The sequence below is a fragment of the Penicillium solitum genome (assembly GCF_028829755.1).
Source record: "Penicillium solitum strain IBT 25940 chromosome Unknown utg000009l_segment0_segment0, whole genome shotgun sequence".
NCBI classification, from domain to species: Eukaryota; Fungi; Ascomycota; class Eurotiomycetes; order Eurotiales; family Aspergillaceae; genus Penicillium; species Penicillium solitum.
The window spans coordinates 3,302,508-3,317,463 of NW_027072128.1; the positions used below are offsets into that span (position 1 = coordinate 3,302,508).

The 14,956-nt window shown below is 48.8% G+C and overlaps 6 protein-coding genes across 6 annotated transcripts; 3 read left to right on the forward strand and 3 right to left on the reverse strand.

The window, feature by feature from the left end:
* Positions 1 to 110: 110 nt before the first annotated feature.
* Positions 111 to 1,019, reverse strand: N7455_012346 (DUF3632 domain-containing protein; the record flags this gene model as incomplete). Its single annotated transcript, XM_040952697.2, has 1 exon — positions 111 to 1,019. The coding sequence occupies one exon, from the start codon at positions 1,017 to 1,019 to the stop codon at positions 111 to 113; it is 909 nt and encodes a 302-aa protein (XP_040817057.2).
* A 407-nt stretch (positions 1,020 to 1,426) lies between these two features.
* Positions 1,427 to 3,777, forward strand: N7455_012347 (uncharacterized protein; the record flags this gene model as incomplete). The annotated part of the gene is made up of 2 exons (XM_040952770.2): positions 1,427 to 1,667; positions 1,799 to 3,777. Exons 1-2 carry the CDS (start codon positions 1,517 to 1,519, stop codon positions 3,775 to 3,777), a joined length of 2,130 nt encoding a protein of 709 aa, XP_040816977.2. The 5' UTR covers positions 1,427 to 1,516.
* Positions 3,778 to 5,331: 1,554 nt separating this feature from the next.
* N7455_012348 (Zn(II)2Cys6 transcription factor) lies at positions 5,332 to 7,456 on the forward strand (the record flags this gene model as incomplete). Its single annotated transcript, XM_065606868.1, has 4 exons — positions 5,332 to 5,439; positions 5,488 to 5,887; positions 5,944 to 6,466; positions 6,523 to 7,456. 4 exons carry the CDS (start codon positions 5,332 to 5,334, stop codon positions 7,454 to 7,456), a joined length of 1,965 nt encoding a protein of 654 aa, XP_065460034.1.
* Positions 7,457 to 7,786: 330 nt separating this feature from the next.
* On the reverse strand, positions 7,787 to 9,563 carry N7455_012349 (carotenoid oxygenase family protein; the record flags this gene model as incomplete). The annotated part of the gene is made up of 3 exons (XM_040952877.2): positions 7,787 to 8,535; positions 8,587 to 8,881; positions 8,940 to 9,563. The coding sequence occupies 3 exons, from the start codon at positions 9,561 to 9,563 to the stop codon at positions 7,787 to 7,789; spliced, it is 1,668 nt and encodes a 555-aa protein (XP_040817027.2).
* A 514-nt stretch (positions 9,564 to 10,077) lies between these two features.
* On the forward strand, positions 10,078 to 12,075 carry N7455_012350 (flavin-containing monooxygenase; the record flags this gene model as incomplete). The annotated part of the gene is made up of 7 exons (XM_040952716.2): positions 10,078 to 10,352; positions 10,418 to 10,627; positions 10,685 to 10,842; positions 10,895 to 11,216; positions 11,273 to 11,550; positions 11,601 to 11,808; positions 11,865 to 12,075. The coding sequence occupies 7 exons, from the start codon at positions 10,078 to 10,080 to the stop codon at positions 12,073 to 12,075; spliced, it is 1,662 nt and encodes a 553-aa protein (XP_040816758.2).
* Positions 12,076 to 12,567: 492 nt separating this feature from the next.
* Positions 12,568 to 14,526, reverse strand: N7455_012351 (uncharacterized protein; the record flags this gene model as incomplete). Its single annotated transcript, XM_040952660.2, has 7 exons — positions 12,568 to 12,812; positions 12,874 to 13,285; positions 13,343 to 13,618; positions 13,676 to 13,795; positions 13,862 to 14,185; positions 14,240 to 14,344; positions 14,407 to 14,526. The coding sequence occupies 7 exons, from the start codon at positions 14,524 to 14,526 to the stop codon at positions 12,568 to 12,570; spliced, it is 1,602 nt and encodes a 533-aa protein (XP_040816750.2).
* Between the last annotated feature and the right edge of the window lie 430 nt (positions 14,527 to 14,956).

The following is a 14,956-nucleotide window of genomic DNA, read 5'->3' on the forward strand; positions in this document are numbered from 1 at the left end:
TCTACTTCTACTTTTATTTCCGGCTGTGTAGCTATTCTGAAGATACCAAATATATGAACAATGAACAGCAATAGCAGTTGACATATTTATGTAGTAAGGAGCTCAATACTCTAAGTTGAGTCTTCCAGAATGCCGCTAACCACATCAGCAGCATCTATAACCACCGCCACAGTTTCCTCCTCTAATATTCCCTGTATACTCAAAGCCCTCAGCCTCTTCCCCCACAATACCCACCGCTCCCGTGTCAGCCCACCCCTCAGCCACAGTTCCGTCTTATCATCTAGCGCCGCCCCCCAGTACCGCAGCTCCTCATAGTCCGCCTCCCACAGTGCCCGGCCCCCATCTCGCATCCAGGTCGCTGCTACCTGGACATCCAGCGCCCACAGCTGCTCCGACGACATCCTATGCGCTTTTGCTGAGCGGGACTGAGGTCCATCGCGCTCTAGCGCGTCGCGACACGCAAAGAAAACCCATATAGGATGCACGTTGTCTTTACCTTTAGTCGCTTTCAGAAGCGCAGCTGAGAATACACAGAAACGGAGAAAGTACTCTCCGCCACTGCTACCTAACGTACTAATAGTATAGTTATCCGCACCCGAATCACGCACACCGTCCCAGTCGCGCCAGGCCTCGAGGATATCATGCACGTCGCGCCACTGCGCGCTGAACCGCGGCAGTTTCTGCCAGTGTAGTCTTCCGTCGGCCTCGATGTAGCTGCTGGTATTGGACCTTGCGCGTACGTTAAGCTGCGTTGGTGGGTGCGCGTGGAGGGCGTCGAGAAGGGCAAGGTGGGGGTCGTGTGAAGTTGAAGAGGTGACAACGGCTGTGAAGAAGGCGTCCCAGAGCTCCCAGAGCGCGTGGGCCGGGTCTGACGAGATAGTCACGGTGTTGACAAGATCGGCCGCTGTCTCGGCTGGTGTTGGCGTCGGGGGATGGTTTCTAGGGGTGAGAAGGGCTTGGATTGGCCTGGAGAAGGGATTTGGGGGATTGCTGCCCGGGATATCCAATATAGTTGTCATTATAGATGAGGTGGAGGTTAGTGGAAATGGTGCAGGTCTCTGGTGAATTTCTCTCAGTCACGGATGTCTTTTAGGCGTTTGGCGACCATTTCTGGCCCCAACAGCCGGTTATTTCCGGTATCAATTGCAGTGAGTTCAGATTCTACCAACAATATTGCAAGTTGAATGTTGGAGGGAGTAGATCCCAACGTAATCAAGGCCCAAGGGTTGATGCCCGCGCGTACTGCGCCACGATAGGCAGCATTATATCCTTGTTCCTTGTCCCTGCATCCCTTTATGTCTTGCCTGTGCAACTTCACCCCACTGATGAACAGAAACCAGCAAAACGAATAGAAGAGAATTCAGAATTAAACCAGGCGCCCCTTCCGGCGGAAGGACCAACTCCGCCCACTGCCGAGAACCCCATTGTTTATTTGTCAACCTCAACTCAACATAACTTCAGTCTTTCAATATTTTACCTGCGTTTCTTATCGGGGTGGATCGCGGCCTTGTCCGCAATGTCTACCATTCCTCAGGGCCCCGTCGAGGCACGATCACTGTCGTCGGTCACCAATATCGCATCAAATCCCCCCGCCTACCCACGAAATCCCACCCACGAGAAGCACGAACCACTCTCTCTGTACATTGTGCGTGTACCAGGAAGCAAAGGTATGAATCAATTCCACAATATTGACGTTCTGCTCTCTGTATTTCGCTCTTTCAAGTCCTATACTTGCGCATTATCGTGTTTTGACAACCAAATGGAGATAAACCATAACTGACTGCTGTTTAATATGCAGACATTTTCCTCTCACCTCTCAAGCCACCGACGAAATCCAGTGTCTCCGCTGAGGCGATCAACGCTTCTCTTTACTATCTCCATGTTGCGACTCCCGACGATGATACCCTGCTCCAGGAAGTGGAGGAAGAGCGCGAAGAGCAGGCGCAATTACGCAGGGAGCGCCTCGAGAAAGCGGACGCCGATGACCCAGCGCAACGCGAGTTCGTGCGGCTGAACAATGTGCGCCGGAAACCAGTTGGTGGAGGAGGGGACCTCAAACCCGAGCCTTTGCCGGTACCGCGTCAACAGGATGCCACTGCTCCCCCCGTCTTGCCATCACGTCCAATCCCTGTGCCGCAGGATGCCACTGCTTCTCCGACCTTGCCATCACGGCCAATCCATATGCCGCAGGTTACTGCGGAGAATGTATCTTTCTCTGGGACTCCAGTCGCCAACATACAGCCTCCTTTGAATAATAATATCCCTGGAGTATCGGTAGAATCGGGTGGTAAGAGCGGTGCACCGCACCGACCTTTGCCCCCCTTGCCGCCTGGTGAAGAGTCATGGGCCAATTCTGCAACAGGCGAAGACCCGTCTAAAAGGACATCCCGATGGAGCGCGTTTGCCGAACAATTGCAAACCCGGGGAGAGAACTGGAAGGAGAAGTATGAGGCAAAGTACGAGGCACTGTCGGCTGGCCGTCATAGCCTTGACTCTTCTAGACCGCATTTTCGGCCTCGTTCTTCGCATAACCGTACCGGATCACCATTGGGAAGCCCCGGGCAATCTCCTAACCGGCATAGAAACGCACATGGCAACCCTCCTAGCAATGCTGGCTTTCATATCACGCTCATTCGACGTGATCCCACGTCTGGTACACAATGGAATGTGGCCACTATATCAACCCCCCGAATGGACCGCAACACCGTCGATATCGAGATTTCCACGCCGGGATATAATAGGTTCGCCGGCTCAAATGAGATGCCTTCATTATCCAGCCTGGCAGCCAATATTCCGACTGGAATCGGACGCCTACCAAACTCTGCCATTGCCCAGTCCTTAGCCACTGAGCAACCAAAGCAGCAGCCAACCGGCCCACGCAAGTTCCACCGCCAACTCTGTGTATCAAAGCCATTCGACGAGTCCGTTGCCACAGATGGCAGCAACGGCCACACCCCAGATGGCCCATCCAAGCTAAAAAGCGGTTACTACGTCTTCACTTCTCCCTGGAATGGCACATGTACCTTTACAAACAGCGTGAACGGCCGAAGTCTCAAATGCAAACACATGATTCCGACACCTGGCGGCTTCGTTCCCCCCAACGGCGAGGCAGAAGCACCCCCCGCCGTAACGGTGGCCGAGCTCCGTTTCAACACTCCCTTCCAAGCGGCAAATCTCCACTCGCACGCCCACCATGCAACCCACAAACCCCATCCAAACCACATGTCCCCCTTCACGCAAAGCCAAATCCAAACCCAGTCCCTCCCCCGCCTAAACGACAACCCAAACGACAACAACAGCACCGATGGAGGACCACTCCAACCATCCTCCTCCAACAACAGCTACACATCCGCAAAGCGCAACTCCCTCTCCCAACTCCTAAATCCAAACACATATTCCCGGCCGCGGGCGCACACAGGCCCAGGCTCACACCCCCCACCTCTCCCCGCCCCAACCCCCACAGCCTCGCGCGCAAATATCAACCCCTCAACACTCCTCCGCAGAACCTCTATGCGCGCGCAACGCTTCGCGCGCCAGAGCCAATTCCACCCAGTTTCTCATCAACGCAGTACGAGTAATAGTAGCGGTGGGGATTTGGATTATGATTCCGATGAGGATCGCTTGGATTTCTCGCTTGCTAGGGAGCCTGCTGGTGGTGGGTTAAGGGGGAAGAGTGCGAAACTGGGGAAGTTGGTTATTGAAGATGAGGGGATTAAAATGCTTGATCTGGTTGTTGCGGCTTGCATGGCTGTTTGGTGGAGAGGATATTATTATTGAGATATATTGATCTTACCTAGTTTTAGTCTTAGCCTTAGCCTTGGTCTTGGTCTTGGTCTTGGTCTTGGTCTTGGTATTAAAAATCCTGGCTTGGTCTGTGAAGCTTGTCCACTATATAGTCGGTTAGTTTTGCGATGACATCGTATATGAATGCATGAATTTCATTTCTTCTCTTCTGATCCACTTCTTTATCTATATGTATGTTTCGTCTGGTCTAGTTATCCCTTTGTCTTATGCATGCCTTGGTGCTATTTCCAAAGTTTGCAATGTATTTTAAAAGAATTCTCAGGGCTCACGCAGCCACTAAATCGCCCACTCGTTGGTGTTATGTACTTCTATGCATTCCACCGGCACTAGCAGAGCTATCTGTCCAAGATACAGCCTGACCTCCTACATGTAGCCTGATTTTAGAAAGTGCTAGTATGACAAAGCTGAACTTCTCTACAGTTTTGCTCTTGATAGTCAATCAAGAGCTTCACAGATAGTCAACAGTGTACGATATAATTCAACTTTTACTATAAGTCCACCTACAACCCGTAGAAGAAGATAGTACACCCAGAAATTCCGTTAGGGTAATAGCAAGCACGTACATTGCATAACCCTAAATTGCAGATCCAAAAATAAACCCCAAAAGTGGATTCGTCGCCAACGTCATTCGAAACCCGACCGTTGAATCTAGGCACGTGATTTCAATTGCTAAACAAGAGATCATACTCGCTCAATGGCATGGAAAACATTGGAAGCTCAAGAAGATGTATTCATCTCCGTGTATTGATGATATCCTTCAAAGCTTTGGTAAGCAACCAATGAGTCTCGTTGAAGATATTACGGTCGGTCCAAAGGTTTTTTTTTTTATTTAACAATGAATGTTTTTTTGTTGGCAGAAGTACTATATATAACTAGCATTCCGTGTCAACATTGAATTAATATAATTAATAGATCGGACTGTGCGAAATTATCCCACACCATTCGCAATTATACTTGAGGAATCAGAAAGCACAGTATCAGGTAATACTGGGTAGGATGAAGAGTTTGTAACTATCAATGCGATGGAAGGCAGATATTATAATCTAATTCAAAACACGGATTGGACTTTAGAGAGGTACGAGGGCTTTCCTTTCAAGCAGAACCTATATGCCTATGGAGTAACTTGCAGTTTACAAACAGGGTTAAGAGTCCTATAGACGTACTGCTATATCTGTTGTATGCTGAAAGTGTATGGCACTACATAATGAGCAGTTATCTACATGGATTGATCTGATCCTGCTCACATAGGCTGCCTAGGTGGTAACCTTTGCCTTCAGCTCTCCGAGACCGGGATTTAGGTATCGCACCCTTAGGTGCATTATTTCTCTCATATAGTCATTGAAGACTGTTCTCCTGGTTCTGTACAAAGTACGATAATCACCAATTGGCGTCGATTGACAATTACGAGAACCCCATACCCTCGGAAATCCCCCAGGCCCCTTTAACCCCACACGATCGGCTCCCCGCATCTCCACAAATGCCGGCGAATCCCCAACTGTCTCCTGGTCTTTCACGTCTCACACAGCCATGCAAGAGTCAAATAAAACACAGAAACGACGATGGGAGAAGGGGGATACATCGCCACGAAAACGAGCGCGTCAAAGTTGTGAGGCCTGCAAGGCCCGCAAAACAAAGGTAAGAAGCAAATAACGCGAGGCGAAAAAAAAAAAGCTAATCATTTAGTGTGTTGGTGTCGAGAATGGCGACTGCGAGTATTGCAAGTCGCTTAATGTACCATGTGAATTCAACCTCAAAAACAGAAAAAGACCTTTCTATAGGGTATCCGAGGAAGCTTATGAATCTTTGATTAAGCTGTTGCGACGATTCGTTTCTGAAGAGGAGTTACCGGAGCTCACAGTCGAAAGCATAAGTGGCTACCTAGAACAAATGAATAATGACCCTATTCCGCACGTCTCTCCCCATGGTAGCGACAGAGATGCAGAACCCAGCAACGCTGTCTTAGCCCCGAACTCTCGTGACGATCCGCAAGAGCACGATCCGCAGGAGCTGGCGATGCCGAACGATAATTCACTCTTTCAAGAAGAAATGGGTTGTATGACGTTGGATTCAATGGGCAAATATCGTAAGTCTACTCTTGATTTGTGGTCTACGGGGAGTAAAATACTTATCAAAGCGCAGGATATGTCGGCGCGAATTCTGCACTTCGATGGTATCACGCTGCGCGCATGGTCAGTGAGCGGCCACTTCAGTCAGATCCACGCGTCGTTGTCCCATTGAAAACCGGCTTGCTTCCACCAACTACCCCAGAAAGCGTAGCTAGTCAACACCGAGTCGAGCACTACCTTCCGTGCCAGCGGCTATCTATGGAATACACCACACGGTTTTTTGCACAGGCCCATTCGATGCATTGTTTCTATTCGCTAGAACAGTTTTACTCAATGCTTGACAAAACTATAGAAGATCGGGGGAAAACCTCGAGTGCTTCTTGGCTATGCTCGCTTTACTCTATTTTTGCGATCGGGTCAATACGACCGGATCGTACACCAACAACGCCGGAGAAAACCATTCCCAAGGATATTACAAATCCAACGGGGTATCTTGCACTAGCGAAGGAATTGGTCCCCCGGGTGGCAGAGGACGCCGATATAGAGAGCGTTAGAGCGTTCACATTACTGGTTCGTACTGCAGCCGAGCATCCCTGGTGTGATAGAAAGCTGACAAACTCTAGAGCCTAGCGATGCATTCAAATTGCTATAGTCTTGAGGCATATCTGTACCTTGGTACAGCGGCGCGCATAGGGTTCTCGCTTGGTTTGCACCGCGATATATTCCCAAAGACCCTATCAACTGTCGATCGAGAGCGACATCGACGGTTATGGTGGACAGTATATGTCCTGGATCACGAGATGGCAAATCGGTACGGCTATCCATGTGCTATTTCTGACGATCTGGGCTTTATGACGACTGGTCCTGCTTCAGAACAAATTCTGGATCCATCTCCCAACATGCCACAGGGCTTCCAGGCCCTGTCGGTTAGTCTTGTACAGCTCCAGAAAAAGATCAACCTGGAGTGTTTCTTCCAACCATGTAATGGTGGTAGACTACCTATCAACCTAGTTACACAGAGTCTCACGACGCTGAAGAAGTGGTTGGACAAGATACCTTATCATCTGCGTTGGGACTGCACTGCGCCCCCGCAACATTCGCGATCAATCGCTGTTCTTCACTTGCGGTATTGGTCATTGGTGATGTCGATCTCTCGTCCCTTTTTGTTACTCTCGGTGACAAAAGCTGGGGAAATCGACTCCCTTGTCAGGATTAGGTGTTATGATAAACTTAGCAGCGCCTGCATTGAAGCTGCAGAGATTTCAGTTCGCATATTGCATCGTATGCAAACCATGAACGTATTGTCCAGTTTGACATTGAACGACTGTCATTGCGCAGGGGAAGCGATGTGCGTTCTGCTGCTCGCACTTCGGAAGTCTCAGAGTGCTAAGCATCAGGATATGATACGGACCTGTCTTGGTACCTTGGCGAGCATGGAAAAAGTCGGGTGGTGTGAGAGAATCGTGCCTGATATCCAGGCGCGTGTGTATGAGAGCGGCGTGTTGGACTTCGAGGCCCCGGCGGAGATTCAGGAGCAGAACTTGCTCTCAGATGGATCAGGGAGCTCGGAATATGCAGACTTGTGAATTTCCCCTTATCCTATCATTTTAAACGAGCCCTTGCTAACTGAAGTAAAGCGACTTTGATGTTTCCCAATGGGATTTGTTTCAGCCACAAGGTCTCGATTCCTTCTCCCAGTTGATAAACACGTTTCCCGATGCTGCATTTGCAGTTGGCATGGAGCACTTATTCTGATTCAATATATATTTCAATAGATTGGTGACTCATAAGCATGTTGTTATTAAAGACGAAGATATGGTTGTTTTTCTAGGATTCAGGTTGGAATGTCGTGTTCGTAAATGGTCAAACACATCAATATCGACTAGATTTAACTAAACTGTCTCTAAGTATCTTTCTCAAAGCCTATATTTAATAACATTGGGCGCAGCCTCCCTCTCTTGCCACGGCAAAGGTGCGCTGGCGGGCTTCACTGGTCCCAGGACCGCTGATCTCCTCTTCTTCCACTCCTCAATCTCACGAGTTTCAACAAAGTTCCCATGCAATCCCAGACGCAACTTGAAAGGCAAGTGAAGCACAGCAACCGGTCCCTGCGAAATATTCTGCGCATCAAATATGCAAACATCATTCCGCAATACATCCAAATGATTCAACAGCGCCACGATATACCCATCTCCCTCCCGCGTGCTACCAGCCCGTGGGATAAACGCCGGCTCCTGGAATGTCGCCCGTGGCCCAGCCCAGAAGGTATCCCTAACAGACCCATCCCAGGTGAAATGACCGATGGTGTTGAACAGCCCCCCAGCCGGGGAGCCGCAGCGTTCTGCATCATAGGGCCTCGAGCTGTCGATATTCGCTTGCCAGTAATGGTTGTATTTAATTGTCAAGAAACGTTCGTCAATGCGAGAAAATTCTCCAGAAAGCGTCTCAACTTCCTGTTCTGGTTCAACCCACGAGTGAGATGGGGCCTTTGGATCGAAAACCCAGCGAGTCGTCATATTCTGGAGTTTGTTGCGCTGGTTGACTGTTCCGGAAGGTGTGTCTGCCGGGGGAAAGAAGAAGAACACATTTCCATCGGCAATCGTCAGGTCGAAGACTACCTTTCCATCGTCTGTCTCGTAACAACTGACGGTGTGGCCTTGGAATGCTGTTTCCAAATCAGTACAAAGCAGATAAACGAGTTCGATGAATCACCCACCATTCTTCGATCGGAACCAACGAATATCCTCCGGCTTTCCTCCTAGCCGGGGCACGAGTCCATACCATTGATCCTCCTTCGCATCCCATGCCCAGTGATTCTCGCCTTTTGCCAAACTCGCCTTGTTACACTTCAGCGGAGTCATCGGGAGAACCACCCAGTTCTTACTGACACCACAGTCATGGATGATGCCGCAAAACGGAGCCTCGTACCAGCATTCTTCCGTCTTGACTCCATCGGCATTGATCGTATATACGACAATATCGCGTGATCCATCGTTACCATTTCCGCCTGCCTATAATATCGAGAAGTCAACAACCAGGACAACACATCAGATGATTGAACAAACATACCTCATATCCATAACAAACCATCTCACCAGTACTGGGATCCCATTTAGGATGCGCCGTAAATGTTGGACTCAAAACCTGTCCCTCGAAATCATATCGTCCAATCGTCTCCAGCGTCTCCGGATCCATCGCATAAGGAGGTCCATCCTCCTTCGTCGCCAGCAACATACCCCTCCAGAAGAAGATATTGGTATTAGCCGCCGTTCGAATGACACCGCGCACCGCCTCGTTATCCGTATACGGGTTACGATACTTGCCGAACAAAGCCTTTCCGTGCTTCGATTCATGCTCGTACCGATCCGTATGGACATATCTTTGCTTGAAGCTCGCTCCGCCATTTTGAATACGGATTGCGGTCACGTTCCCGTCGCCATTGAAGTGAATATCTGAATCGTAGACGGGTGGGAAGCGGTGATCTGGCTGCACGCGAAAGAAGGTCCCGTCGATGTCTTTGGGAATTACGCCGGTGACTTCGAGATTTTCGACATCGGCTTCCAGGCGAGAGGCGGAATTGAATCCGGTGAAGGTATCTGTTAAGGGGAATTTGTTTTGCTTGCTGGTTTTGACTCCATCCGCGTAATTGGGTTTGGATGAGAGTGAATCTGCTAGCTCGAAGATATGTGCCATTGTAGGTTTTCTAGGAAAGATGAATTTGATTTCATTCAAGTGGAATTTGCTTTTGCTATTTCTACTGATCTAGATAGCCTTTGAGACGTCGCATGATTTTCCTATCGGATGGAGAATACGATATATTGGGATCGACAACGCGTCGGATGCAACATTCCGACTGCGCTTCCCCGCAAAAAACGTGCATACCCTAGCTCGCGTAAGTTCTTTAGCCTCATTGCAATATGCGGGGATACCACTAACATAGAAACATCTATTGTTTCGTCTAGACACCGGTGTGAAACCCCCGACGATGCCGTCTATCCGGAAATCCCTCGGCGTTATGACGATGAGCTCGAAGGAGCTACATTATCAACACCGGTGATACCATTCCATGAGACACGGGATGCGTTGACTACGATTATACTCTTAAACATCGCAAATTAACTCCCATAAATATATATCGGTCGGAGTATCCCTCAACGTAATCAAGCTGTTCAAATTATCAATTCACTTTCATACCATAAACATCACCATGGGATCCATAGCTCCTTCAAGTGAGTATGTCGTCGCCGACAGATACATCGGCGAAGCCAAACCAATCAAGATCATCGTCATCGGTGCAGGCATCTCTGGTATCGCATTTGCATATAAGATCAAAGCTCTGGAAAACGTCGACTTTGTGATCTATGAAAAGAACTCTGATGTCGGTGGTACTTGGTTGGAGTCAAGGTATCCAGGCTGTTCATGTGATATTCCCGCGCATTCATACAGCTATCCCTGGGTGAACAATCCGAACTGGTCGCAAGTGTGAGTGCCGCTAGTTTCTCTGGTCATTGGAGCCTGGGACCTCTGTTGCTGACTGTGCCTAATAGATATGCTGGTGCCGAGGAAATCTGGGACTTTTATCGTGGACAGGCGAGGGAATATGGCGTGTATGAGAATGCGAAGTTCGAGCACCAGGTTGTTGGAGCGAAGTGGAGGGATGATGATGGCAAATGGAGGGTGGAGGTGAAGAATCTCAAGACGGGTGAGGTTGTTGTTGACTCTGCAGAGGTCTTGATTAACTGCGGTGGAGCTTTGAAGTAGGATTGAGTCCGTGCCTTCTCCCTTTGGACGTCTCTTCTAACATATGAAAACAGTAACTGGAAATGGCCTGATATTCCAGGCCTCCACTCTTTCGGTGGAAAGCTCGTGCACACAGCTCGCTGGCCTCAAGACTTGGATGTGACCGGGAAGCGCGTGGCAGTTGTCGGTGCTGGCTCTTCAGCAATCCAGGTCATTCCTGCTATTCAGCCGCGTAAGTCAATTTCAGCTGGCGTGAAAGAACATGCTAATATCGGGATGCTTAGTTGTAAAATCACTCACATCGTTTATTCGATCGCCGACATGGATCGCACCGCAATTCTTGGGACAGCTTGCTAAGGATGGACGGGGAACAAAATACACGAAAGAACAACAGGAAGAATTCCGTCAAAATCCAGATAAACTACTACAGTACCGTCGGGAGATCGACCATGCCCTCAACTCGCGGTTCCCAAACTTCTACAAACACTCCGAGGAACAGAAGATGGCGAGGAAAGCTGTTGAAAGTGGCATGAGGGAGAAGCTCGCTACGATGGATCCCAAGCTTCGAGAGTCACTCATTCCCGACTTTGACATTGGCTGTCGACGGTGAGTACTGTCATGGTATGCTGGATGTTATCTATTGCTAATGTTTGCTTAATTAGTGTCACCCCGGGCGAAGGATATCTCGAAGCCCTCCAAGCAGACAACGTTCAAGTTGTGAGGAGCCCCATCCAATCCATCAACAAAGACGGCTTCGTCACAGCCGATGGGACCACGCATTCTGTCGACATCATCGTTGCAGCGACTGGATACGACACGACATATGTTCCGCCATTCCCTCTCATTGGCCGCAATGGAGTCAATCTACAGGAAAGATGGGCGAAGACCGGCGCAGACGCCTACTTCACATGCGCCGTCCCCGATATGCCAAATTACTTCAGTAAGTCACATTCAATCACACATGAGAGGCACATCTAACAATGACTATAGTGGTTGTCGGCCCGAACTCACCCATCTCCAATGGTTCCCTGATGCCCGCAATCGAAACACAACTCGATTTCTCACTGAGCTTCGCAAAGAAAATCCAATGCCAGGGTATCAAGTCTGTGGTAGTGAGCGCCAAAGCGACGGCCGACTTCATTGAGCACAAGGACGCAGTTATGCAGAACCTGACTTTCTCTGGATCTTGCAACAGCTGGTATGGCCCCGTACAGTATGTTTTGTTCTCGTCAAAAGTTGCTAATCCCGTCGCAGGTACAAGGGCGGTACTTCTGATGGGAAGATCATCGGCGTTTGGCCAGGATCACTTAATCACTTTATGGAGTGTCTTAAGGAACCGCGTCTGCAGGACTTTGAATTCACTTACCACACCCCCAACAGATTTGCGTTTGTTGGAAAGGGTCTTTCGCTTCTTGAGAAGCAGAATAGTCAGCTGGGGTGGTATATCAGAGCCAAGCTAGCCTAATAATAGGGGTTTGTATTGCTCGCATCTCACTTGTTGGTTTATAGTTGTGTTGCGATTAATATCAGGTTTTGCCGGCTATAACCCACATCTCTATGATGGCCAAGAATTGCTTCTTAAACCTACTAAATCGAAATGCATACTTCTTGTCACAATTTGATTTACTTTACGATCCTGTATATATCTCATAGTGACACAATATAGCCTTTGCCCTAACCCCGCTTATTTAACCTGTAGTAACTTGAAGTGTCGTGACACTAGCAGTATTGGGTCAAGAGGCGACAGCGTAAGGTAGGTCGAGAAGGTGATCCGATGGACCTCACCGCGATTTCTGAGACAAGGGCATGAAATGCCTTTGTTTGGGGAATATCTGGGGCTGAGGAGCTATAGATTGGATGCAGTTTCTATAAACTTGGTCTCATAAAGTTGATTTCCTAGATGTGGAACATATTCCATGGCTGTATACTATAAAAAGATACGACCTGTGAATGAGGTTCAAGTGCGAGAAGTTACCTCGATGTGCTCAATCTGTCCTTCCTTCGCTTCCTCGTGGTCCAAGTCCTTGGCCGCCTCCCTGTTCACCCGTTCCACACTCTCGCAGACGTAGCTCTGGAACTTTCGGGCTGGCACATTTTTATCGAACATCTCCTCGATCTCTTCAAGACTCCTACCCCGGACTTCAGGGACGAAGAAATAGATGAAAAGAAGTGCGATCACACTGGAGGCAAACCAGATAAATCCTTTGAATACTGTTAGATTTTTTTCTTTCGCACGGGGAAGCTATATGTAACTAGCACTTACCATAATTACCACCCCAGTTGAGCTCTGCTGGATTGATGAAGTAAGGGGCTGTAAATGCAGTCAACCATGCAAAAACAAAGCCAATTCCAGTCGACATGCCAGTTGTAAATGCTCGAAGGTTCTGCGCAGGAATCTCGCCCGATACCATGTACACCAGACTGACGACGCCGAAGTTGAAACCGAAGTGGTAGAATGTGTTGAAGAAAATGACACCACCGGCGCGAGCCGACTGGCTCGCGGGAACTTGGAATAGGATTCCGAGAATTAGCAAAGATACGCAGCAGATGCCGACTCCAATGAGAAGCATAGTTCTTCTTCCAAGTATGGCGATGAATGGGTATGAGATGACTTGTCCGAAGTATCCAACCCACTGGCCTACGACGCTCCACATAAAAGGGTCCTCAACACCAACCTGGGTAATTATAATCTAGTCAGCGAGAATGTCACATTGGTGGCAGGTCTTACTTACCGTTTGCATGAAATAGGTCCCGAATGCCACCACGAACATTCCACCAACTGCTGGATTCATGAAACCAATACAGATACTGATGAGGGTACGGCGAAGATGGCGCTTGCTGAATTGTTGGAAAAAGGCGGCCTTCGAATCGCTGCTCAATTCATGCTCAATGTTGATCCTCATTTCCTCAAATTCCTTGAGCACCTCGAACCGATCGCAGGAGTCTGCACGGATCCAAGTGAGAGACTTGAGTGCGTCGTCGGATTTTCCATGCAGTAACAGCCAGCGCTAGTTACACCTTTGTCAGTCTATCTGATAGTTCGGTGTAGGGCATTATGAACTCACTGGTGATTCCGGAAGGAAGAATAGGCCCACGAGCATGACCACAGGGAGGAAATATAGAGTATATAGCGGGATCTGATAGGAGAGACGGCTCATAATTGTTGATGTCTTATTGATAATGACCTAGATGGCAATCTCACAATCAGCACCGACGCGTGAAGGGGATCAATCTTTGGAGATTATACCCACTGCTCCGATACCGCTGCCCAATGTCACCCAACCAGACACCAGAGCGTAGGCAACGCCTCGCAAGTGTGCAGGGGACATTTCCGCAACGTACATGAACGTAAAGTTCATAATCAGTCCGTTGGCGAGACCAGTCACCAACCGGCCAAAGTAAAGGAGGCCCAAGCTGGTAGTCACAATTTGTATTGTGACTCCTGCAACCAAGACAACCATTCCGAGCATCACGCAGTGACGACGTCCGAGATAGCGGCTGAATACACCAGACAGTAAGGATGAAATAAAGGAGCCGAGAAGTAGGAAGGAGGAGATAATCTGTTGGGGACCAGCCTATTTTATTGCATTAGTCCCATTGAGAGAGTGGATTTATGAGCAAGAACATACTGCGATGTTCCAACCACTGTGCACAGTGGGATCTCTGTAGCCAAATACTTGTAGAAAGCCGGTCATGGCCTGGAAGCCGTTTATTTCACCATTATCGAAACCATACTGGAGAGTTGTCAATATTTCATTCTTAAGATTCATCAGGGGTACTTTGTGTGCGGTCTCACCTCGAGCATAGAAAATCCGACAAATACAGAGACGAATAAGAACCTCTTATGAGCTAGGATAGGGAATTTGTTACTCTCATCTCTCTGTGGACGATCGTCCGGGGATGTTGACCGCTCCATGGTAGAATTGAATGAAGAGAAAAGATGTAATCTTTCACAGGATCAGGACGGTTCAAACTAATAGCGCATCTCCGGCGATCTCAGGGTGAGTTATATAGTGATATATTTGTTTCGCACAGCCAATCGTGATTAGCTTTCACCTTGACAGCTATGATTTGAGACAGATCAATTTCCCCAGGTTTTGCTTTATTACCCCAGACTCCACCACAGGGTTTCGGAGTTGTAGAAGCGAAGATTCACGCTCGTGCCAAGGACTAGCGAGTAATGTGGCTTGGGCCCGGCAATAGCACTCCGATTGATAGAAAGCTCCCGTTCGCCGCTATCTGCAGGGAAGTCGGCTCTATGAACTATCACCTTGACAACCAAGAAATAAGTGGATAAGGATCCCAGATCTGCCACGATCCAGACCAAACAAAGTAAAATAGCTAAG